Raw genomic sequence first — 27,542 nt, forward strand, 5'->3', positions numbered from 1 at the left:
TCAGGACTTGGGGTGGGGGGGGGGGGGGGGGGAGGAGGAGGAAATCAACCCCAGATGAGCTTCACTCCACTTGTATAACTGGAGAAAAATCCTAAACCCAACATAAAGAAATTATTTCAACATCGACTGGTTTAAATTAAAAACACCCCTTTTGGAGGTTAAAGGAGGTGGGGCAACCAGCCAAATGACATTGATCTGTTGTCATTAGGACTCCCTCAGAGCAGAGACAAACCTTTCTAGGAATGAATATGAGTGTTGGCTTTTCTGCAGCCATGTATCACAGTAACAGTGAATATATTTCAAAATGTGATTAAATACATTGTACCCCACTTTTTCAATACATTTATCCATCCAACACGTTGCATTCCATATCCAAACTCCAAGAAGAGTCCCCTTGTTGTTCTGATGCTAGGCGCTGTCTGTAGTTAGTGATGATGGCCTATTTGGTCCATTACTTTTGACAGATAGGGAATTTGGAGGGAATAGGGTACCATTTGGAGGGAATAGGGTTCCATTTGGAGGGAATAGGGTTCCATTTGGAGGGAATAGGGTTCCATTTGGAGGGAATAGGGTTCCATTTGGAAGGAATACGGTTCCATTTGGAAGGAATAGGGTTCCATTTGGAGGGAATAGGGTTCCATTTGGAAGGAATACGGTTCCATTTGGAAGGAATAGGGTTCCATTTGGAGGGAATAGGGTTCCATTTGGAAGGAATACGGTTCCATTTGGAAGGAATAGGGTTCCATTTGGAAGGAATAGGGTTCCATTTGGAGGGAATAGGGTACCATTTGGAGGGAATAGGGTTCCATTTGGAAGGAATAGGGTTCCATTTGGAAGGAATAGGGTTCCATTTGGAGGGAATTTGGAGGGAATAGGGTTCCATTTGAAAGGAATACGGTTCCATTTGGAGGAAATAGGGTACCATTTGGGAGGAATAGGGTTAATTTGGGAGGAATAGGGTTCATTTGGAAGGCATAGGGTTCATTTGGAAGGAATAGGGTTCATTTGGAAGGAATAGGGTTCATTTGAGAGGGATAGGGTTAATTTGAGAGGAATAGGGTTAATTTGGGAGGAATAGGGTTCATTTGGGAGGAATAGGGTTCATTTGGGAGGAATAGGGTTCCAATTGGAAGGAATAGGGTTCCATTTGGAGGGAATAGGGTTCATTTGGGAGGAATAGGGTTCATTTTGGAGGATTAGGGTTCCATTTGGATGGATTAGGGTTCCATTTGGAGGGAATATGGTTCGATTTGGGAGGAATAGGGTTCATTTTGGAGGATTAGGGTTCATTTGGGAGGAATAGGGTTCATTTGGGAGGAATAGGGTTCCATTTGGAAGGAATAGGGTTCATTTGGGAGGAATAGGGTTCATTTGGGGGGATTATGGTTCCATTTGGAGGGAATAGGGTTCATTTGGGAGGATTATGGTTCCATTTGGAGGGAATAGGGTTCATTTGGGAGGATTATGGTTCCATTTGGGAGGAATAGGGCTCCATTTGGAAGGAATAGGGTTCATTTGGAAGGATTGTGGTTCATTTGGGACGATTATGGTTCCATTTGGAGGGAATAGGGTTCATTTGGGAGGAATAGGGTTCATTTGGGAGGAATAGGGTTCATCTGGGAGGAATAGGGTTCATTTGGGAGGAATGGGGTTCATTTGGGAGGACTAGAGTTCATTTGGGACAGCCCAGAGAGAGAGAAAGAGCCATGATCTTCCTGCTGCCGGAGGAAACAGCTTTCCCTCCACACAGCAAAACACACAGTGTCACACATATGGTGTCAAAGAGCACTGCACACTTCACAGTTTCCACCCGGTCCAACGAAGGCGCATGGCACGGACAGGGACAACTGATGAAAGACGCACAAAAGCTGACAAGAGACAATCTCTTAAAATGTCCTGAGAATGCAATAGGATGGCTACAGTGTTCTATAACCTGTGTAGGGTAAATGAAGATCTCCTCAAACAGTAGCTAAGGTTTCCATCCAATTAGCGACAGATTTTCATGCAAATATTCAAGAATATGCTAATTTTCCCACCTGTGGTGTGTTTCTACCAAGCTAACTTGTTCGACGATGTAGTGTACACAAAATGTACTTTTTCGCTTAAGTTTTCATGCACCGAATAATAATAAAAAATTCAAATTTGTTTTCATCGCATTTTCAACTCTACTGATAGTTTTGTCATAAACACTGTTGCGTTAAATAGCAAAATCTGTCTACTCTGGTCTTGGCACGTGTGCTCATGCCACCAGCTCGCAGATACAGTAGGCAGTAAGGGTAGGCTACTCTACATGATGAGATTATTATGGATAAGAGCAAGAATTGTATTTGTCAAAATGGCAGCCAAGCATCAATCATCATGTCACCAGAATAAGAGCCTGGATATTTATTGTAAATCAGCATCAAGCTCATCACCGTAAACTGTCACCCCCCCTGTGAAGTTCATCATCATTTATTTCATCTGTAGCCTAATAAACTGCATGGTTTCCTGAGTCGTAGAGGGAGGACCATACAACATATCAAATTGTATTAGTCACATGCGCCAAATACAAAAAGTGTACACCTTACAGTGAAATGCTTACTTACGAGCTCCTAATCAACAAAAAAAACCTGGATAAGAATAAGAAATTAAAGTATAAAGTAGTTAAAGAGCAGTAGTAAAATAACAATAGCGAAGCGAATAACAATATATACAGGGGGTACCGGTACAGAGTCAATGTGCGGGGGCACCGGTTCGTTGAGGTAATACAGTGGGGCAAAAAAGTATTTAGTCAGCCACCAATTGTGCAAGTTCTCCCACTTAAAAAGATGAGAGAGGCCTGTAATTTTCTTCATAGGTACACTTCAACTATGACAGACAAAATTTGAAAATTGGTATGGTATTTTGGCCCATTCCTCCATGCAGATCTCCTCTAGAGCAGTGATGTTTTGGGGCTGTTGCTGGGCAACACAGACTTTCAACTCCCTCCAAAGATTTTCTATGGGGTTGAGATCTGGAGACTGGCTAGGCCACTCCAGGACCTTGAAATGCTTCTTACAAAGCCACTCCTTTGTTGCCCGGGTGGTGTGTTTGGGATCATTTTCATGCTGAAAGACCCAGCCACGTTTCATCTTCAATGCCCTTGCTGATGGAAGGAGGTTTTCACTCAAAATCTCACGATACATGGCCCCATTCATTCTTTCCTTTAGACGGATCAGTCGTCCTGGTCCCTTTGCAGAAAAACAGCCTCAAAGCATGATGTTTCCACCCCCATGCTTCACAGTAGGTATGGTGTTATTTGGATGCAACTCAGCATTCTTTGTCCTCCAAACACGACGAGTTGAGTTTTTACCAAAAAGTTATATTTTGGTTTCATCTGACTATATGACATTCTCCCAATCTTCTTCTGGATCATCCAAATGCTCTCTAGCAAACTTCAGACGGGCCTGGACATGTACTGGCTTAAGCAGGGGGACACGTCTGGCACTGCAGGATTTGAGTCCCTGGCGGCGTAGTGTGTTACTGATGGTAGGCTTTGTTACTTTGGTCCCATCTCCTCATGCGTAAATGGAAATCCCATGTTGACGCGGGTGGAGATTGGAATGCTGTTTACCAAATAGTGATTCCTACAGCCTTTCGACAAAATGTGTTATCCCTTGCTCATGATCACCAGTGGTCTGGTCATTTAGGAATTACAAAGACGTATGATCGGATCCTTCGACATTTCTTTTGGCCGGGTTTAAAACAAGATGTGGCGCAGTTCTGTCGGACATGCCACACCTGTCAGATAACAGGAAAACCAAATCAGGTTATTCCTCCCGCTCCTCTTTGTCCAATACCTGTTTGAGGTTGTGGACAGGTGTCTTTTATACTGATAACAGGTTCAAACAGGTGACATTAATACAGGTAACGAGCGGAGGACAGAGGAACCTCTTAAAGAAGAAGTGACAGGTCTGTGAGGGCCAGAAATCTTACTTGTTTGTAGGTGACCAAATACTTATTTTCCAACATAATTTGCAAATAAATTAATTAAAAATCCTACAATGTGATTTTCTGGATTTTTTTCTAATTTTGTCTGTCATAGTTGAAGTGTACCTATGATGAAAATTACAGGCCTCTCTCATATTTTTAAGTGGGAGAACTTGCACAATTGGTGGCTGACTAAATACTTTTTCGCCCCACTGTATGTACATGAAGGCAGAGTTATTAAATTGACTATGCATAGATGATACCAACAGAGGGTAGCAGCTGTTTACAAGAGGGGGGGGGGGGGGGGGGGGGGCAATGCAAATAGTCTGGGTAGTCATTAGTCTGGGTAGCCATTTGATTAGATGTTCAGAAGTCTAATGGCTTAGGGGTAGAAGCTGTTTAGAAGCCTCTTAGACCTAGACTTGGAACTCCGGTACTGCTTGCCGTTCGGTAGCAGAGAGAACAGTCTATGATTAGGGTGGCTGGAGTCTTTGACAATTTTTAGTACCTTCCTCTGACACCGCCTGGTATAGAGGTCCTGGACAACAGGAAGCTTGGCCCCGGTGATGTACTGGGCCGCACGCACTACCCTCTATAGTGCCTTGCGGTTGTAGGCCGAGCAGTTGCCATACCAGGCGGTGATGCAACCAGTCAGGATCCTTTCGATGGTGCAGCTGTAGAACCTTTTGAGGATCTGAGGACCCTATGCCAAATCTTTTCAGGGGAATAGGTTTTGTCGTGCCCTCTTCACAACGGTCTTGGTGTGCTTGGACCATAATAGTTTGTTGCTCCGCTACCGCCCCATCGATGAGAATGGGGTTGTGCTCTGTCCTCTTTTTCCTGTAGTCCACAATCATCTCCTTTGTCTTGATCACGTTGAAGAAAGGTTGTTGTCCTGGCACCACACGGCCAGGTCTCTGACCTCCTCTCTATAAGCTGTCTCATCGTTGTCGGTGATACAACCACTGTTGTATTCATCGTCAAACTTAATGATGGTGTTGGAGTCGTGCCTGGCCGTGCAGTCATGAGTGAACAGAGGGTACAGGAGCGGACTGAGCATGCACCACTGAGCGGCCACCATGTTGAGGATCAGCGTGGCGGATGTGTTGTTACCTATACTTACCACCTGGGGGCAGCCCGTCAGTAAGTCCAGGATTCAGTTGCAGAGGGAGGTTGAAAATATCAGTGAAGACACTTGGTCAGCGCATGCTCGCAGTACACGTCCTGGTAATCCGTCTGGCCCTGCGGCCTTGTGAATGTTGACCTGTTTAAAAGGTCTTACTCACATCGGCTGCGGAGAGCGCAGTGATCACACAGTCTTCCGAAACAGCTGCTGCTCTCATGCATGTATCAGTGTTATTTGCCTCGAAGCGAGCATAGAAGTAGTTTAGCTCGTCTGGTAGGGTCGTGTCACTGGGCAGCTCTCGGCTGTGCTTCCCTTGGGAGTCTGTAATGGTTTACAAGCCCTGCCACATCTGGGCCAGTGCAGTACGATTCGATCTTAGTCCTGTATTGAAGCTTTGCCTGTTTGATGGTTCGTTGGAGGGCATAGCGCGATTTCTTATAAGCTTCCGGGTTAGAGTCCTGCTCTAGCCTTTAGTTTAGTGCGGATGTTACCTGTAATTCATGGTTGGGGTATGTACGTACAGTCACTGTGGGGACGACATCATCAATGCACTTATTGATGAAGCCAATAACTGATGTGGTGCATTCCTCAATGCCATTAGATGAATCCCAAACATATTCCAGTCTGTGCTAGCAAAACAGTCCTGTAGCTTAGCATCTGCTTCATCTGACAACTTTTTAATTGACTTAGTCACTGGTGCTTCCTGCTTTAATTTTTTCTTCAAGCAGGAATCAGGAGGATAGAATTATGGTCAGATTTGCCAAATGGAGGGCAAGGGAGAGCTTTGTACGCGTCTCTGTGTGTGGAGAATAGGTGGTCCAGAGGTTTTCTTCCTCTGGTTGCACATTTAGCTGATAGAAATTTGGTGAAACTGATTAAAGTTTCCCTGCATTAAAGTCCCCACCAGGAGCGCAAAGTTTGCACGTGTGCTAGCAGAATGGAAGGAAGCGGGGGTTTATTCCCTCGTCTACGAAATCTCAGAAAGCAGCTTTTTCTCCGCCTCCTCTTCACACAAATCACAGGGATCTGGGCCTGTTCCTGAGAAAGCAGTATATCATTCGCGTCGTGCTTGTCAGACTCGTTAAAGGAAAAAAAGGATTCTGCTAGTCCACGGTGACATCATGTACAAAATAAGTATCATCTCGTGACTGAGTTTACTTCGATATGATTACTATATGATTGCTATTATATCAACATTTCCACCTCCTTTTTCTCCAATAATTAATTTTACAGATACAAAAAGATCACACCATGTCGCACGATCAAATGATCTGTCGCCATTTATAAATTTGTACTGAAACTTCCTGTTTCCAACTTCCTGTTTCCATCAAACCGTGGAAAAACTGTGGATGGAAACGTGGTCAGAGATAACTTGAAATAAGCCTGCTAACATTTGACATATCGTCTTCTAAATATGAGTGATGTATAGCTTATTTCGCATAATGTAATAGGTATCAACTTGATAAATCTGGTTTTCTTTAGCAACGACAGAAGACTATTTTGGAAAAACGTTATTTGATAAGTGGTTAGAGTGTAGGGACGGTAGGTAGCCTAGTGGTTAGAGTGTAGGGACGGTAGGTAGCCTAGTGGTTAGAGTGTAGGGACGGCAGGTAGCCTAGTGGTTAGAGTGTAGGGACGGTAGGTAGCCTAGTGGTTAGAGTGTAGGGACGGCAGGTAGCCTAATGGTTAGCGTGTAGGGACGGCAGGTAGCCTAGTGGTTAGAGTGGAGGGACGGCAGGTAGCCTAGTGGTTAGAGTGTAGGGACGGCAGGTAGCCTAGTGGTTAGAGTGTAGGGACGGCAGGTAGCCTAGTGGTTAGAGTGTAGGGACGGCAGGTAGCCTAGTGGTTAGAGTGTAGGGACGGCAGGTAGCCTAGTGGTTAGAGTGTAGGGACGGCAGGTAGCCTAGTGGTTAGAGCGTAGGGACGGCAGGTAGCCTAGTGGTTAGAGTGGAGGGACGGCAGGTAGCCTAGTGGTTAGAGTGTAGGGACGGCAGGTAGCCTAGTGGTTAGAGTGTAGGGACGGTAGGTAGCCTAGTGGTTAGAGTGTAGGGACGGCAGGTAGACTAGTGGTTAGAGTGTAGGGACGGCAGGTAGCCTAGTGGTTAGAGTGTAGGGACGGCAGGTAGCCTAGTGGTTAGAGTGTAGGGACGGCAGGTAGCCTAGTGGTTAGAGTGTAGGGACGGCAGGTAGCCTAGTGGTTAGAGTGTAGGGACGGTAGGTAGCCTAGTGGTTAGAGTGTAGGGGCGGTAGGTAGCCCAGTGGTTAGAGCGTAGGGACGGTAGGTAGCCTAGTGGTTAGAGTGTAGGGACGGTAGGTAGCCTAGTGGTTAGAGTGTAGGGACAGTAGGTAGCCTAGTGGTTAGAGTGTAGAGGAGGTAGGTAGCCTAGTGGTTAGAGAGTAGGGACGGTGCAACAAGGCAGTTAACCTACTGTTCCTAGGCTGTCATTGAAAATAAGAATGTGTTCTTAACTGACTTGCCTAGTTAAATAAAGGTAAAAAAATAAAAAGGCAATGTTGGACCTTAAAAGGTGAAACATCTATTTATTTCTCTGCTTGGAGATCAATGTGGTGATTGTGATCAGAAAGAATGGAGATCAATGTGGTGATTGTGATCAGAAAGAATGGCGATCAATGTGGCGATTGTAATCAGAAAGAAACCAAACCAGATGTACATATAAATCAAAAGCACTGACTGGTTTGAACATGTAACAGCTTCAACTTGGGAACATGAGGCATCATTCATTCTGTTATTAACAAACTACCTGTCTGCTCTGATGTTTCAAAGCATGAGCACACAAGGAAACAACACACACACAAGATGCAGAAACCTTGAGCAGCAAACTCCCAAGTCCTTCCAAAACCTAAGAGATACAGACAAGAGCGAGTCCTTTCTCAACTACGGCCGCGGACAGATTTGTTTCTTCAGTGGTCGGAGGTCTGGAACATAATTGCAAATCATTTGTAGACTTGAATTGACAGCAAGAAGCCCAAATACAGTATTTGACTAAAACTATCATTTTAAACCGGTTTTCTTCGTTTGGTGCCTAATGTAAAGAACCATGGCCCACTTCCTTATTCCTGCCTGGTGAGAGAAAGGGCCTGGCCCCCTGGAGGTTAGCTCCCTCAGCATCTGGGAACCATCATGATAAACAATGCTCTCTCTCTCTCTCTCTCTCTCTCTCTCTCTCTCTCTCTCTCTCTCTCTCTCTCTCTCTCTCTCTCTCTCTCTCTCTCTCTCTCTCTCTCTCTCTCTCTCTCTCTCTCTCTCTCTCTCTCTCTCTCTCTCTCTCTCTCTCTCTCTCTCTCTCTCTCTCTCTCTCTCTCTCTCTCTCTCTCTCGAAAATTGTACTTGATCAAATGTGTTATTTGTATATTTAAAGTTTTCTAAAAAAAATCTCAAACAACAGCCTCAACAGATTGGCTCTTAGGGATTTTATATTTATATTTTGAGAATCACAATACGTCACTTGTGGGTAGTGCCAATAAAATAGCTATAACATATGGCCATGAGCACCCTTGGGACAAATACACACTCCAGTAAACCTGATACATATTATATGCTTTGTGTTCATGGGAAGACATACAAACAGTATTACCTAGGTAACCAACTGACATCCCACCCAAACCAGATGACAAGTCCACAATGACTAAAGTCCTCCTTCTCTCTACTTTTTCAATGCCTCTTGGTTCTCTATGGACTGGTTTCCCGGACACAGATTAAGTTCCGGACTAAAAATGTTTTTTTCGATGGAGGTTTCCCATTGAGCCGGCTGTTTAGTTCAGGACGAGGCACTTTAAAATCTCACATAATTGCATAATTTACGTTACATGCCTCTCTATTCACGAGAGATAGCTGTCTAACTGGTACCTGTAGTCCCCGACAGACAACAACACCAGGAGTTGAAATGTACTATAATGTATAAAAACCAACACAGCAACTAGATAGGCCCTTCCTTTTGTCCTGCAGCACATGTACAGCTGTTCTTTCTGGGCCGTTAGCACTGAGGTATGTTGCTAAAGGTTTACTTCATTACAACCATTAGACATTTGCTAATGCAAAATACCACAAACCCAGCTAGTATGTTACTGAAACAAATCACACATCAGAATCAGTCTTCAGGTTGAAAATGGATCAATCCTCCCCACTCTCTCCCCACTCTCTATATGGGTGTCTAAAGACCTGTCTATGTGAAGCTATAAGACAGTATTTTCCCAAAGGCAATGCCACACACACACACACACACACACACACACACACACACACACACACACACACACACACACACACACACACACACACACACACACACACACACGAGAAGCTTCTCATTTCCAGTCAATTGAAGCAGGTTGTGTCCTGTTTGGCATTTCCTCTTACTATCCATGATGGGAGTGCAGTCTGCTGAAAGGAAACTACAAGGCACACACACACACACACAGAGGAGTTGACTGTTTAACTTAACACTAGATTACACTCCATCTTTTCCTTAACTTTTGCCCCAAAATATTACACAGTGTGCAAAAAAAAAAAGTAAAAGATGCAACAACAACAACAACAACAACAATCTAAACTTAAGAACGTGAAGCATAGAAATTGTTCACATAGAGCAGATCTACTGTTTCTTTTGAGTTTACGGTCAATGAGAATTACAGATCTATTAACTCACATTTCTATGTGAATTTTGGTTGGGTCACCTGAAAAGGAACATATTTTCAGTTTAAACTTGTTTCGTTAAAGGGTTAAATTCAGCTTTTAATACATATTACAAGTGCAATGCTTTTTAATCAGAGAAGGATGAGAACAAAGTCTGTTTGTTTATGTTGTGATGATATAGTCTGTCCCTTGTTTCCATGGATACTATACCTCCTCCCTAAAAAAACATGTGTACAAGGAAACACACGCATGGATTCCTCAAACAGAGTTGTCTTTATGGATAGTCTATCACATAGAGCTGTCTTTATGGACCCAGGATAGTCTATCACATAGAGCTGTCTTTATGGACCCAGGATAGTCTATCACATAGAGCTGTCTTTATGGATAGTCTATCACATAGAGCTGTCTTTATGGACCCAGGATAGTCTATCACATGGAGCTGTCTTTGTGGATAGTCTATCACATAGAGCTGTCTTTATGGATAGTCTATCACATAGAGCTGTCTTTATGGACTCAGGATAGTCTATCACATGGAGCTGTCTTTATGGATAGTCTATCACATAGAGCTGTCTTTATTGACCCAGGATAGTCTATCACATAGAGCTGTCTTTATGGATAGTCTATCACATAGAGCTGTCTTTATTGACCCAGGATAGTCTATCACATGGAGCTGTCTTTATGGATAGTCTATCACATAGAGCTGTCTTTATGGATAGTCTATCACATAGAGCTGTCTTTATGGACCCAGGATAGTCTATCACACAGAGCTGTCTTTATGGACCCAGGATAGTCTATCACATAGAGCTGTCTTTATGGACCCAGGATAGTCTATCACTTAGAGCTGTCTTTATGGACCCAGGATAGTCTATCACATGGAGCTGTCTTTATGGATAGTCTATCACATGGAGCTGTCTTTATGGATAGTCTATCACATAGAGCTGTCTTTATGGATCCAGGATAGTCTTTCACATAGAGCTGTCTTTATGGACCCAGGATAGTCTATCACATGGAGCTGTCTTTATGGATAGTCTATCACATAGAGCTGTCTTTATGGACCCAGGATAGTCTATCACATGGAGCTGTCTTTATGGACCCAGGATAGTCTATCACATGGAGCTGTCTTTATGGATAGTCTATCACATAGAGCTGTCTTTATGGTTAGTCTATCACATAGAGCTGTCTTTATGGACCCAGGATAGTCTATCACATAGAGCTGTCTTTATGGATAGTCTATCACATAGAGCTGTCTTTATGGACCCAGGATAGTCTATCACATGGAGCTGTCTTTGTGGATAGTCTATCACATAGAGCTGTCTTTATGGATAGTCTATCACATAGAGCTGTCTTTATGGACTCATGATAGTCTATCACATGGAGCTGTCTTTATGGATAGTCTATCACATAGAGCTGTCTTTATGGACCCAGGATAGTCTATCACATAGAGCTGTCTTTATGGATAGTCTATCACATAGAGCTGTCTTTATTGACCCAGGATAGTCTATCACATGGAGCTGTCTTTATGGATAGTCTATCACATAGAGCTGTCTTTATGGACAGTCTATCACATAGAGCTGTCTTTATGGACCCAGGATAGTCTATCACACAGAGCTGTCTTTATGGACCCAGGATAGTCTATCACATAGAGCTGTCTTTATGGACCCAGGATAGTCTATCACTTAGAGCTGTCTTTATGGACCCAGGATAGTCTATCACATGGAGCTGTCTTTATGGATAGTCTATCACATGGAGCTGTCTTTATGGACCCAGGATAGTCTATCACATGGAGCTGTCTTTATGGACCCAGGATAGTCTATCACATAGAGCTGTCTTTATGGATAGTCTATCACATAGAGCTGTCTTTATGGATCCAGGATAGTCTTTCACATAGAGCTGTCTTTATGGACCCAGGATAGTCTATCACATGGAGCTGTCTTTATGGACCCAGGATAGTCTATCACATGGAGCTGTCTTTATGGACCCAGGATAGTCTATCACATGGAGCTGTCTTTATGAATAGTCTATCACATAGAGCTGTCTTTATGGTTAGTCTATCACATGGAGCTGTCTTTATGGACCCAGGATTGTCTATCACATGGAGCTGTCTTTATGGACCCAGGATAGTCTATCACATAGAGCTGTCTTTATGGACCCAGGATAGTCTATCACATGGAGCTGTCTTTATGGACCCAGGATAGTCTATCACATGGAGCTGTCTTTATTGACCTAGGTTAATATATCAAAGTGAATCAATGATCGCTATATCACACATTGCCTTAGTCCACAAACCAACAGTGGTCAGGTTGTTGGCCATGGTCTAGTTGATGACTTGTACAGCTGTGGGCTAGCTTTACATTTCAAAACATGGGAGGGTGACTGAGATTCAAATACAGAGTTTATCAAAACTTTATGGTTGAATCAAGTAACACAAAAAAAATTCAAAAGCATTTAAAAAAAAAAAAGGATATTTAAAAAAAAAAATGGGAGAGCGAGTGAGATGTAAGACAGGCCAGGGATATCAAAACTTTATGGTGGAGAGGAAAAGTAGTTGTCTGCCTTTTTTACGATGTAGCAGATGTGAAGTCAGTAACCCTGTTTCCTGGATGAAAAGATCTGTTTTCAAAACCAGACCGTGCTAAATTAATTCTAGCCTGGTCCCAGATCTCTTTGTGCTGTCTTGCCAACTCATATGGCAATAACCATAGGAGTTGATAAGAGAACGAGGTAGTAGTTCACACTGAGATGGGACTAGAGAACGAGGTAGTAGTTACCACTGAGATGGGATGAGAAAACATTAATCAACAGAAATTAGAAAGAATTTGCTGTAACTATTTTGACTACAACAACTTAACCAAGACATGTCTAACAAAACATTCTTTCCCATCCATACATGTTATTTTTACCGTTGTGGACAGAACCATTGGTTATCTCAGAGATATCTTCTCCACACACACACACACACCACACACACACACACACACACACACACACACACACACACACACACACACACACACACTTCCTCCACCTCCAGGTTAGTCTCTTAACATAGTGTCACAGCAGGACTTCCTGTAATTTTGGGTAGAGCAGACATTTCCATATGTCTGTGTTAGCTGCATGTGTGACATATCCAGTCCTATTTATGATATAATTTTTTTTTAAATAAAAAAGTATAGTTTATTTGAGTTAAACCATAACATTTGTTGTATTATTTATTCTGTCTTTTCTGGTGGATTAAACTGAAATTGCAACAAACTTTCTATGGCTTGTTTTAAGAAATAACGACATTTTGGAGATTATTTCATTTTCAGATAACCCGAAAGTGAGAGGTTGTTATCTGGATAAAGGGAAAAAAGTCATTCTTGAACGCAGGGTGACACATTCTTACTAATCTGCTGGAGAACCAGTTTGCGTTTTAAGTGTAACTAGTTTTTGTATGACTGACGCCTTTAGTGAGAGGTCTAATGCTTTAATATGTAATCAATTCTGCCCTCTAAATTCATATTCATTACAGTGTATCACACATTGACACTGACACCCATACACACACTCATCTAACCTGATGCCTAGTCACTTTACCCCTACCTATATGTACAGTCCATTCGGAAAGTATTCAGACCCCTTGACTTCTTTCACATTTTGTTACGTTTCAGCCTTATTCTAAAATTGATCCAATTAAATGTGTTCCTCATAAATATACTCACAATACCCCATAATGACATCACAATACCCCATAATGACATCACAATACCCACATAATGACATCACAATACCCCATAATGACATCACAATACCCCATAATGACATCACAATACCCTATAATTGACATCACAAAACCCCATAATGACATCACAATACCCGATGATGACAGCCTTATTCTAAAATTGACTCAATATTTTTTTCCCCTCATTAATCTACACATAATATCCCATAATGACAAAGCGAAAACAGTTATTTTTTGTTTACAAATGTATTAAATATAAAAAACAGAAATAGCGTATTTACATAAGTATTCAGATCCTTTTGCTATGAGACCCGAAATTGAACTCAGGTGCATCCTGTTTCCATTGATCATCCTTGAGATGTTTCTCCAACTTGATTGGACTCCACCTGTGGTAAATTCAATTGATTGGACATGATTTGGAAAGTCACACACCTGTCTATGTAAGGTCCCACAGTTGACAGTGCATGTCAGAGAAACAGACCAAGCAATGAGGTCGAAGGAATTGTCTGTAGAGCTCTGAGACAGGATGGTGTAGAAGCACAGATCTGGGGAAGGGTACCAAAATATTTCTGCAGCATTGAAGATCCCCAAGAACACAGTGGCCTCCATCATTATTAAATCGAAGAAGTTTGAAACCACTGTCATGACGTTGGCCTGGGGGTAGGTTTATGACAGTCATAAATACCTCTTCTCCCCCCTTTTTCTCTCTCTACCCTACTGATGTTACATTTGCAAACCCCTTTGGTTAACATAGAGGTTCTGGGAACATCAGAAGTTGGGGGGAAATGAACTATATTCTGGTAATGCGACCAATTGAACATATGCGGTGGTACCTAATGAATATGACATCAGTTCGGTTGTCATCTGAGACATTCTCATCAATGATAAGATGACATAAACTCTACAGTGGAAAGTCTACACATCAGAGTTATAGGATTCACATGGAATTGTTGTTCAATTTAAATGTTTAAATATGAAATTATTCGTGATGGGATGAAATGTGATTTTAGCTTCTAAAATGTGAGATGTGGGTTTTCATAAGATAGGGCTGCTCCATCAGTGGCCCGCCCTGTGAAGGGACATGGGCTATAAAACTGTTCAAACACGCCCTCCTCTTCCTTCCTATATAAAGCCTTGACGACAATGTAACCTCCTGTTCCAAGGATGTGAGGACGACGGTCCGATTTCAGAATGGTTCAGATAAAAACTACAGAAAGAAGCCAACATCAGCGTGAGCTTTGGTTGCGAATGGTATGAACTTTGAACTCTTATTCACTACAGAAGTGATACCTTCTAGCCGTTGAGTTAGCAACAGCAGCTGCAAACGCAGGTTAGGAAGGAACAGACAGAGTATCCCTCCTACCACACAACGACGTTACTACAACATATCCAATTTACCAGCAGAGACATTCTTCAAAGGACAAAGGACTCGGTTGGGCAACACGGCCTTCCATCTACCACCAACCTACCGAAGCGCAGCTCAGAGTAAATATTTATTGCATTTCCCTATTCCAAATGGGCGGTAATTTAGAATGCATAAGATACTGTATTTACGATAGCACAGCTTCGCCCTTTGTTTCTCAGTCTTCCTGCTCTTTCACTCAAACCCAGCCCCTTTTCTTTTGTGTAACAAGCTGTCATATCTGTTCCCTCTGCTAGGGACGTTTTCCTTTATGACATAATTTGTAATCAAGTTATGATTAATTATGTAATTCTGTATGATTAGTTAGGTATTTAGTAAATAAATGATTAAACCCAATTTTGTATTGCTGATTCAACTTGTTAGCCAGGGTTCGTGAAGATAACCAAGAATTGACAACATTCAGATGAGACTGAATTAAGGTGACAATTACTATTGACTGCTATTGACCTAAAATATTACGAGGTCTTTAAGAGTTTATTCGGTAGATAACAGCTCTATAAATATAATGGTACCCCGACTTTCTAGTTAATTACATTTACATGATTAGCTCAATCAGGTAATATTAATTCCGGATAAATTATTTTATAGAATAGCATGTCATATCACTTAATCCGGCATAGCCAAAGACACGACACCACCAAGAATCGGGGGAGATAGGCCTTGGTCAGGGAGGTGACCAATAACCAGATGGTCACTCTGACAGAGGTCCAGAGTTCCTCTGTGTAGATGGGAGAACCTTGCAGAAGGACAACAATCTCTGCTACACTCCACTAATCAGGCTGTTATTGTAGAGTGGCCAGACGGAAGCTACTCCTCAGTGAAAGACACATGACAGCCTGTTTGCCGAAAGGCACCTAAAGACTCTCAGACCATAAGAAACAATATAATCTGGTCTGATGAAACCAAGATTTAACTCTTTGGCCTGAATGCCAAGCGTCATGTCTGGAAGAAACCTGGTTCCATCCCTACGGTGAAGCATGGTGGTGGTGGCAGCATCCCTACGGTGAAGCATGGTGGTGGTGGCAGCATCCCTACGGTGAAGCAAGGTGGTGGTGGCAGCATCCCTACGGTGAAGCATGGTGGTGGTGGCAGCATCCCTACGGTGAAGCATGGTGGTGGTGGCAGCATCCCTACGGTGAAGCATGGTGGTGGTGGCAGCATCCCTACGGTGAAGCATGGTGGTGGTGGCAGCATCCCTACGGTGAAGCATGGTGGTGGTGGCAGCATCCCTACGGTGAAGCATGGTGGTGGTGGCAGCATCCCTACGGTGAAGCATGGTGGTGGTGGCAGCATCCCTACGGTGAAGCATGGTGGTGGTGGCAGCATCCCTACGGTGAAGCATGGTGGTGGTGGCAGCATCCCTACGGTGAAGCATGGTGGTGGTGGCAGAATCATGCTGTGGAGAAGGTTTTCAGCGGCAGGGACTGGGAGACTAGTCAGGATCGAGGGAAAGATGAACAGAGAAAAGTACAGAGATATCCTTGATGAAAACCTGCTCCAGAGCACTCAGGACCTCAGACTGGGGCGAAGGTTCACCTTCCAACAGGACAATGTCCCTAAGCACACAGCCAAGACAACGTAGGAGTGGCTTCAGGACAAGTCTCTGAATGTCCTTGAGTGGCCCAGCCAGAGCCTTGACTTGAACCCGATCAAACATCTCTGGAGAGACCAGAAGATAGCTGTGCAGTGACGCTCCCCATCCAACCTGACAGAGCTTGAGAGGATCTGCAGAGAAGAATGGTAGAAACGCCCCAAAATACAGGTGTGCAGAGCCTCAAGGCTGTAATCGCTGCCAAAGGTGCTTCAAAAAAGTACTGAGTAAAGGGTCTGAATACTTACGGAAATGCAATATTTCCTTTTTTAAAAAATTATACATTTGCAAAAATTGTGTGTAGATTGATGAGGAAAAAAACGATTGAATCAATTTTAGAATAAGGCTGTAAGGCACTGTACATAGCTACCTCAATTACCTCTTACCCCCACACATCGACTGAGTACTGGTACTCCCTGTATATAGCCATGTTATTACCTGGTACTTTCTGTATATTACCATGTTATTACCTGGTACTTCCTGTTTAGAGCCATGTTATTACCTGGTACTTCCTGTATAGAACCATGTTATTACCTGGTACTTCCTGTATATAGCCATGTTATTACCTGGTACTTCCTGTATATAGCCATGTTATTACCTGGTACTTCCTGTATATAGCCATGTTATTACCTGGTACTCCCTGTATATAGTCAATATTACCTGGTACTTCCTGTATATAGTCAATATTACCTGGTACTTCCTGTATATAGCCATGTTATTACCTGGTACTCCCTGTATATAGAAATGTTATTACCGGGTACTCCCTGTATATAGCCATGTTATTACCTGGTACTTCCTGTATATAACCATGTTATTACCTGGTACTCCCTGTACATAGCCATGTTATTACCTGGTACTTCCTGTATATAGCCATGTTATTACCTGGTACTTCCTGTATATAGCCATGTTATTACCTGGTACTCCCTGTATATAGCCATGTTATTACCTGGTACTCCCTGTATATAGCCATGTTATTACCTGGTACTTCCTGTATATAGTCAATATTACCTGGTACTTCCTGTATATAGCCATGTTATTACCTGGTACTCCCTGTATATAGAAATGTTATTACCGGGTACTGCCTGTATATAGCCATGTTATTACCGGGTACTCCCTGTATATAGCCATGTTATTACCTGGTACTCCCTGTATATAGCCATGTTATTACCTGGTACTTCATGTATATAGTAAATATTACCTGGTACTTCCTGTATATAGCCATGTTATTACCTGGTACTCCCTGTACATAGCCATGTTATTACCTGGTACTTCCTGTATATAGCCATGTTATTACCTGGTACTTCATGTATATAGTAAATATTACCTGGTACTTCCTGTATATAGCCATGTTATTACCTGGTACTCCCTGTACATAGCCATGTTATTACCTGGTACTTCCTGTATATAGCCATGTTATTCTAACTTGTTATTGTTATTCATCTATTTATATTATTTCATCTTTAACTCTGCGTTGTTGGAAAAGGACCTGTCAGTAAGAATTTCACTGTTAGTCTCCAAACCTGTTGATTACAAACCATGTGACAAATACATTTTGATTTTCCTGTGACACACAGCGATGACTTAATGACTCTAGGCCAGCAGACCTGGGTTCATATAGTATTTGAAATCATTTCAAGAACTTTATCTGGGCTTGATTGAGCTTGCCTGGCCCAACGAAACCAACAGAACAGTCGAGAGAACCCAGACCAATCTGTCAATCCAAGAAGGCTTTAACAAACGCTAGTATTTGAATCCAGATCTGTTAGGTAACAACCCTCTGAGTGAACAATACCAGCCGTTACTCTCTGACCTCTCTGTCCGCGGAGCCTTTAGAGAAACAATAGAGTCCTTATGTAGTCTCAGCCCAGTCCCAGTCCCAGCCTCAGCCCAGTCCCAGCCTCAGCTCAGTCCCAGCCTCAGCCCAGTCCCAGCCTCAGCCCAGTCCCAGCCCAGTCCCAGCCTCAGCCCAGTCCCAACCTCAGCCCAGTCCCAGTCCCAGCCTCAGCCCAGTCCCAGCCTCAGCCCAGTCCCAGCCCAGTCCCAGCCTCAGCCCAGTCCCAACCTCAGCCCAGTCCCAGTCCCAGCCTCAGCCCAATCCCAACCTCAGCCCAGTCCCATTCCCAACCTCAGCCCAGTCCCATTCCCAGCCCAGTCCCATTCCCAGTCCCAGTCCCAGCCTCAACCCAGTCCCATTTGCAACCTCAGCCCAGTCCCATCCCCAACCTCAGCCCAGTCCCATTCCCAGTCCCATTCCAAGTCCCATTCCCAGGCCCAACCTCAGCCCAGTCCCATCCCCAACCTCAGCCCAGTCCCATTCCCATTCCCAGGCCCATTCCCATTCCCATTCCCAGGCCAAGTCCCAGGCCCATTCCCAGTCCCAGCCTCAGCCCAGTCCCATTCCCAGTCCCAGCCCCAGCCCAGTCCCAGTCCCAGTCCCAGTCCCAGCCCAGTCCCACCACTGGACCAGTCACTGTCTCTTATTTAATGACTTTACTGTCACACAGGTCACAGAGCTGTGAGTATGTCCTGTCACATAGGTCACAGAGCTGTGAGTATGTCCTGTCACATACGTCACAGAGCTGTGAGTATGTCCTGTCACATAGGTCACAGAGCTGTGAGTATGTCCTGTCACATAGGTCACAGAGCTGTGAGTATGTCCTGTCACACAGTTCACAGAGCTGTGAGTATGTCCTGTCACATAGTTCACAGAGCTGTGAGTATGTCCTGTCACAGGTCACAGAGCTGTGAGTATGTCCTGTCACACAGTTCACAGAGCTGTGAGTATGTCCTGTCACATAGGTCACATAGCTGTGAGTATGTCCTGTCACATAGGTCACAGAGCTGTGAGTATGTCCTGTCACACAGGTCAGAGAGCGGTGAGTATGTCCTGACACACAGGTCACAGAGCTGTGAGTATGTCCTGACACAGGTCAGAGAGCGGTGAGTATGTCCTGTAACACAGGTCAGAGAGCTGTGAGTATGTCCTGTCACACAGGTCAGAGAGCTGTGAGTATGTCCTGTAACACAGGTCAGAGAGCGGTGAGTATGTCCTGACACACAGGTCAGAGAGCGGTGAGTATGTCCTGATCTTTCCTCACCACTTCAACATTACTTCAATAGTGATACATATGCCAAAATAAATAAAGAAGGCATCTGTTTTGCAAGGTGGCTGCAATGTTCTGTGCAGGCCTTCATCGGACTGTAGCTTTGCCAAAAGGAGAGGGGAAGCTGCTTGGTTTCAGATGGCGCAAGAACCAGCTCAGCTGGGGTTAGTCTTTGATTGTGTGTGTGTGTGTGTGTGTGTGTGTGTGTGTGTGTGTGTGTGTGTGTGTGTGTGTGTGTGTGTGTGTGTGTGTGTGTGTGTGTGTGTGTGTGTGTGTGTGTGTGTGTGTGTGTGTGTGTGTAGGGGCAATGCTCTGCTCACCTGCGGGCAATCTTTGATGTAGTGTCCTTTGTTGAAGCAGAGATGGCACAGGTAGTTGGGCGGAGGTCGCTTGCTGGGTTTGTGTGACTCAGAGGAGACGGAGAGGTCAGAGAAGTGGTCCGTCAGAGAACTCAGGCCGTCTACGATGTTGCTAAGTGAGCCGTAAGGAGAGGACCTTCTATACAAATGGTTGTTTAAGGCCTGAGAACAGAAAACAATGAGGACTCTAGTGAATCTGTAGCAGTGAACTTCCACTATATAGCAGCAATGGAAAATTAAAGGCAACGTCGCCACGGCCGAGAAGACTGCATTCCCGGTAAACGCAGCATGTGCCTGCTCAACCGGAAATCACCTTTACATTTTAACACAGACCTTCCACGATACTTCGGCGATACGGATTGAATAGAGCCCTGAGTGAAATATGGGCTTGAAATTTAGTTGATAACCATTTTTTTTATTTTCTCAATATGTCATTAAAGTAATGGGAAAGAATTGAATCTTGCTGAAAATGTCAATTACAGACGAGCCTGTCTCTAACACTGCATTGAGTGAATAACACATGGTTTAGAGCATGTTAAAAGGTCAAATCTGTGATATTAGGCCTAAACAGGATTGTGCCAATTAACTGACAGAGTTTAGATAGATACTTGGCAGGGCTCCTACCGTACTTACTGACTGACTGACTGACTGACTGACTGACTGTCTGTCTGTCTGTCTGTCTGTCTGTCTGTCTGTCTGTCTGTCTGTCTGTGCCATTACAGTACTGCCTATCTATCTGTCTGTGCCACAACTTGATAGATTTTCCTGTCTGCTAGTCTCCACACTCTGCACAACAGAAGTGGACATTATTTTATCTTTCCAGATGTGTTGTCATTCCCTCTACGAGCAGAAAGAATTCCATTTCCTGAGAGGAACAGAATGCCTTTGTCAAGGATCATTTTCTAATTCCCCCTTTTGGGTTGGCACAATCAGTACCATTGTATCTATGATCCGGATATGAACCCTGACTATGGCACCAGTGTGTGAAGAAGCAACAGGCTGTTGTGCTATTTTATTAAATAAAAGTCCTTACGTACTATGTGTTGTGGATCTGGATCAGGATGTGGAATGGAATGGATCTGGATGTGGAATGGATCAGGATGTGGAATGGAACTGGATCAGGATGTGGAATGGATCAGGATGTGGAATGGAACTGGATCAGGATGTGGAATGGAATGGATCTGGATGTGGAATGGAATGGATCTGGATGTGGAATGGATCAGGATGTGGAATGGAACTGGATCAGGATGTGGAATGGAACTGGATCAGGATGTGGAATGGAATGGATCTGGATGTGGAATGGATCAGGATGTGGAATGGAACTGGATCAGGATGTGGAATGGATCAGGATGTGGAATGGAACTGGATCAGGATGTGGAATGGAATGGATCTGGATGTGGAATGGATCTGGATGTGGAATGGAACTGGATCAGGATGTGGAATGGAACTGGATCAGGATGTGGAATGGAATGGATCTGGATGTGGAATGGATCAGGATGTGGAATGGAATGGATCTGGATGTGGAATGGATCAGGATGTGGAATGGAACTGGATCAGGATGTGGAATGGAACTGGATCAGGATGTGGAATGGAATGGATCTGGATGTGGAATGGAATGGATCAGGATGTGGAATGGAATGGATCTGGATGTGGAATGGATCAGGATGTGGAATGGAACTGGATCAGGATGTGGAATGGAATGGATCTGGATGTGGAATGGATCAGGATGTGGAATGGAATGGATCAGGATGTGGAATGGAATGGATCTGGATGTGGAATGGATCAGGATGTGGAATGGAATGGATCTGGATGTGGAATGGAATGGATCAGGATGTGGAATGGAATGGATCAGGATGTGGAATGGAATGGATCTGGATGTGGAATGGATCAGGATGTGGAATGGAATGGATCTGGATGTGGAATGGAATGGATCTGGATGTGGAATGGATCAGGATGTGGAATGGAATGGATCTGGATGTGGAATGGAATGGATCTGGATGTGGAATGGATCAGGATGTGGAATGGAACTGGATCAGGATGTGGAATGGAACTGGATCAGGATGTGGAATGGAATGGATCTGGATGTGGAATGGAACTGGATCAGGATGTGGAATGGAATGGATCTGGATGTGGAATGAAACTGGATCAGGATGTGGAATGGAATGGATCTGGAACGGGATGTGGAATGGAACTGGATCAGGATGTGGAATGGAATGGATCTGGATGTGGAATGGAATGGATCTGGATGTGGAATGGATCAGGATGTGGAATGGAACTGGATCAGGATGTGGAATGGAACTGGATCAGGATGTGGAATGGAATGGATCTGGATGTGGAATGAAACTGGATCAGGATGTGGAATGGAATGGATCTGGAACGGGATGTGGAATGGATCTGGATCAGGATGTGGATCAGGAATGGATCTGGGGGTGGTGCTGTCACGCCCTAACCCTAGATTGCTTTGTATGTTTCTATTTTTCGTTTGGTCAGGGTGTGATGTGGGTGGGTATTCTATGTTGTATGTCTAGGTGTTGTGTTTCTATGTTTAGACCTGGTATGGTTCCTAATCTGAGGCAGCTGGTTATCGTTGTCTCTGATTGAGAACCATACTTAGGCAGCCTGTTTTCCCACTATGTGTTGTGGGTAGTTATTTTCTGTTGTGTGTCTGCACCAGCCAGAACTATTTCGGTCGTTCGGTTTGTTATTTTTGTGATTTCAGTGTTCATTAAATAAATATGGACACATACCACGCTGCATCTTGGTTCTCTCCTTCCAACAGCCGTTACACTTATATAGATTATGGGTTATACACTACCCATGGTTCATACACTAACCATGGGTCATACACTAACTCAGGGTCACCATAGCAGCTACAACTTCAAACAGCATATAGAATAATCAAGTATTTAATGAATGCTCTCGTGGATATCGTCATAACTCCACTGTCTTAATCATGACAGCTACTAGAACACATTCAAGCATGTATGAAATGGGCAATTACACAGTGACAGCGTGACGCTGAGACTCACTTTTACACTTTAAAAAATGTACGCCGAGCAAATTACCATTGATCGCAAAGTTAAACACACCTTACACCTACAGTATATGCAAAAGTTTACTTTTAACAATTGCCACTGAGCAATACTGTACTGAACTCTACTGAACTCTACTATACTCTACTGTACTCTACTCTACTGAACTATGCACTAAGGAACTATACTGTACTGTAACTGGACTCTACTGTACTGAACTGAACTCTACTGTACTGAACTATACTGTAATGTGCTATACTGCAATTGTGCTTTGTGACTACTATGATTTGGCCAATTCAATTGCAGTCATTGTGTAACTTATTTTTCAGTCACTCTGTTCCCATTTTGGTAACAGAGTGAAGCATTTTAGTAATTTAAAAATTCAGAAAAAAACTTGATATCAGTAAAAAAAAAAAAAAAAAATTGGTAGGTCTACCTTTACATGTTGAACTTTCATGATCCTCCCTCCTCATAAGGGAGAGAAATTAGAAAATATATTTAAAATATGTGGGTTTTTGGTTCACAGAATGACAAGACATTAGGTAATATTTTTTTTAACTTACAGAACTCAAAGTAATTTCTGCAAAACTAAATATAAATGTTGATATTAGTTGTCAGGAGTCTTTACTTCAAAATGATTGTGTTTTTTTTAAATGTATTTCTGATACCTTTAACAATAATACCTTACTTTTAATACCTTACTTTTAATACCTTACTTTTAATACCTTACTTTTAATACCTTACTTTCTCTACAAGATGTTTTTCAAGACCCCTTTTCCATCTGTGTCAACATAAATCTGTTTTATTTTAGGTTGGAAAATGGTTGAACGGAAGCCTTGATTTGACTTTCATTTGACACCAAATTTGATATGCTTCTAGAAACTTCACGTTGATGTTTTTTGCGACCCCCCCCCCCCCCCCCCCAAAAAAAAAGCAGTATATAGCGAATAAGATACAGCCTAGCTTTCTGTAGCATATCTCACAAGCCAAATAAAATCCTAGTTTCTTCCTCACCGCGCCGGATGAATGTGTTATTCTACTTGACATACTGTACCGGTCTATGTGTCAGACTTCTCCTGACTTCTCCTGAGAGGGATGGTAATCAAATTGAGACACCACCACCACCAGCGTCAGCAGGCCCCATGCAGTGTAGAAACATTGCATAGGGTCTACGTCCCAAACGGCACCCTATTGCCTATATAGTGCACTACTTTTGACCGCAGCCCTACGGTCCCCGGTCAAAAATAGTGCTCTACTTAGGGAATAGGGTGCCGTTTGGGAATTTAGACTTTTTCAACCTGCCCTACCTCCCCCTGGCAGCACACTGACATCAGAACGGTCTCAACACACACCAGGCACTATGTACTGTGAAAGAGGGGCTCATTCATACTATAGCCTGCATGCAGCTAATCACCAGTCACCACACTGTTGTGGCCCAATGGAGGCAGGTATGTCAGAGCTAGGGATTTACTGTACGTTTACTGAACGTTTACTGTACGTTTACTGTACGTTTACTGAACGTTTACTGAACGTTTAATGTACGTTACTGTACGTTTACTGTACGTTGCTGTACGTTACTATATGTTACTGTACGTTTACTGTATGTTACTGTACGTTACTATATGTTACTGTACGTTTACTATATGTTACTGTACGTTTACTATATGTTACTGTACGCTTAATGTACGTTTAATGTACGTTACTATATGTTACTGTACGTTTACAATATGTTACTGTACGTTTAATGTACGTTTAATGTACGTTACTGTACGTTACTGTACGTTACTATATGTTACTGTATGTTTAATGTACGTTACTGTACGTTACTATATGTTACTGTACGTTTAATGTACGTTACTGTACGTTACTGTATGTTACTTTACGTTACTGTACGTTTACTGAATGTTACTGTAAGTTTACTGAATGTTTAATGTATGTTACTGTACGTTACTGTACGTTACTGTACTTTTAATGTACGTTACTGTACGTTACTTTACGTTACTGTACGTTTACTGAACGTTACTGTACGTTTAATGTACGTTACTGTACGTTACTTTACGTTACCGTACGTTACTGTACGTTTACTGTACGCTACTGTACGTTACTGTACGTTACTGTACGTTAAATGTATGTTACTGTATGTTACTGTACGTTTACTGTACGTTACTCTACGTTACTTTACGTTACTGTACGTTTACTGAACGTTACTGTACGTTTACTGAACGTTTAATGTACGTTACTGAACGTTACTGTATGTTACTGTACTTTACTGTACGTTACTGTACGTTACTGTACGTTTACTGTACGTTTACTGTATGTTACTGTACTTTACTGTACGTTACTGTACGTTTACTGAACGTTACTGTACGTTTACTGAACGTTACTGTACGTTACTGTACGTTTACTGTACGTTTACTATATGTTACTGTACTTTACTGTACGTTACTGTACTTTTAATGTACGTTACTGAACGTTTAATGTACGTTTAATGTACGTTACTGAACGTTTAATGTACGTTACTGTACGTTACTGTACGTTTACTGTACGTTACTGTACGTTAACTGAATGTTTAATGTATGTTACTGTATGTTACTGTACGTTTACTGTACATTTACTGTACGTTTAATGTACGTTACTGTACGTTACTGTACATTACTGTACGTTTACTGAACGTTTAATGTACGTTACTGTACGTTACTGTACGTTATTGTACGTTTACTGTACGTTTACTGTATGTTACTGTACGTTTACTGTACGTTACTGTACGTTTACTGAACATTTAATGTACATTACTGTACGTTACTGTACGTTACTGTACGTTTCCTGAACGTTACTGTACGTTACTGAACGTTTAATGTACATTACTGTACGTTACTGTACGTTTACTGTATGTTACTGTACGTTAACTGTACGTTTACTGTACGTTTACTGTATGTTACTGTACGTTTACTGTACGTTACTGTACGTTTACTGAACGTTTAATGTACATTACTGTACGTTACTGTACGTTTACTGTACGTTACTCTGTTACTGTACGTTTACTGTGTTACTGTACGTTTACTGTACGTTTAATGTGTTACTGTACGTTACTGTACGTTTACTGTATGTTACTGTACGTTTACTGTACATTACTCTACGTTACTGTACGTTACTGTATGTTACTGTACGTTACTGTATATTACTGTACGTTGCTGTACGTCCAACTAAAATAATATTGTAAGTGGGTCATGCATTAAAATATGTAGGATGGCACATTGGATTGGTAAATTATTCTAATTATTTCTAAATTGAACCTTTATTTAACTAGGCTAGTCAGTTAATAACAAATTCTTATTTACAATGACGGCCTACCCCGGGAAAACCCAGACGACGCTGTGCCAACTGTGCGCCGCCTTATGGGGCTCCCAATCACAGCTGGTTGTGATACAGCCTGGATTCGAACCAGGGTCTGCAGTGACGCCTCTAGCACTGAGATGCAGTGCCTTAGACCGCAGGGGCTCTGCTTTCATTCTTAAAATGGGACCGTAAGATTTGTAGCCTTATGGGTTGAGTATAATTATTATTATAATCAAAAGCAAATTATATAAGAACATATCTGTGCATGCTTCAAGTGAATGGGGTAAGCATACAGTATACAGCTTTTATGTTCAACTTGAGACAACAAAAATATATGGTTAAAAGTGTTCATTGCAATGACAACATTATAATTGTTCTATGAATGACAGAATACAATATTGGATGAAGTTCAATCAAAGTTGTTTGGCATGACACACTGTGCGGTTTGTGCAAATCACATATTCCATAGTTGTTGTTTTTTTAAATAAACTTTTCACAACTTTACCTCATTCCTCTGAAGTTGCAAGAAATTGTTAAGATAGTTTGAGTTGAGCGCAGAGCTCAGGTCGACAGCAGCAGCGGACCGTTGTTTATAGTTGTTCTCGTCCGGTGGAGAACTCTCAGAATCCGGTCTGAACGCTTCGAAGTCATTGGTCTGGTGGGAGTCTTGTAGAGACATATAGATCCAGTTCAGTAGTTGTGCTGGTTGGTACACAGATGTACCCGTATCTATGGCAGACATCATGTTGATCTTTGGAAGAGGAACGCACAGCGCGTCTTTGAAGTTAAAGCGCCTCCGGAGTTATTGCTGCAGAATTAGGCTACCAAAACCAAATCACCTAAACCTGATACAAAAATAAATCCTTTCGACCTCTTTAACCTGATAAAAAAAAGATCCTTGCATTCACGGTCACGGGAGAACCGTGATAAAGGCATGTCAGGGTAAAACGTTTGTGCCAGTCAAAATATATGTGGACTCCACTCTGTAGCCCATCTCCACTCACCGTAGACCACAGCTGGGATGAGCTCAGCTCATTGCATATTCTCTCTCGGTCATTGGAGTGCTTCATTGTGAATAGCTAGGAGGTCTGATAGAGCCCCACAGTGGAGATGTCACAATACCCATGAAACCTTGCGGTCAATCAGGAAAATGGTTCCAATAATTTTTCCCATAGGGGATTTTACAAACATTTAACATAAAGGCTGTGTTTCGTGTAGGCCTGGCCTGTAGTTTTGATAACCATGTAA

General features: G+C 42.8%; 1 protein-coding gene across 1 annotated transcript in view; it reads right to left on the bottom strand.

The window, feature by feature from the left end:
- Positions 1–27,279, bottom strand: part of LOC139367409 (zinc finger CCHC domain-containing protein 24-like) — a 33,872-nt gene extending 6,593 nt beyond the window's left edge. Inside the window, exons 1-2 of the mRNA XM_071105612.1 lie at positions 26,800–27,279; positions 19,888–20,088 (exon numbers count right to left, since the gene is read on the bottom strand). Coding sequence (XP_070961713.1) covers positions 19,888–20,088; positions 26,800–27,039 — 441 coding nt within the window. The 5' untranslated portion in view covers positions 27,040–27,279. The remainder of the gene's footprint in view (positions 1–19,887; positions 20,089–26,799) is intronic.
- Between the last annotated feature and the right edge of the window lie 263 nt (positions 27,280–27,542).

Source organism: Oncorhynchus clarkii, chromosome 16 (genome assembly GCF_045791955.1).
Source record: "Oncorhynchus clarkii lewisi isolate Uvic-CL-2024 chromosome 16, UVic_Ocla_1.0, whole genome shotgun sequence".
Taxonomy (NCBI): Eukaryota; Metazoa; Chordata; class Actinopteri; order Salmoniformes; family Salmonidae; genus Oncorhynchus; species Oncorhynchus clarkii.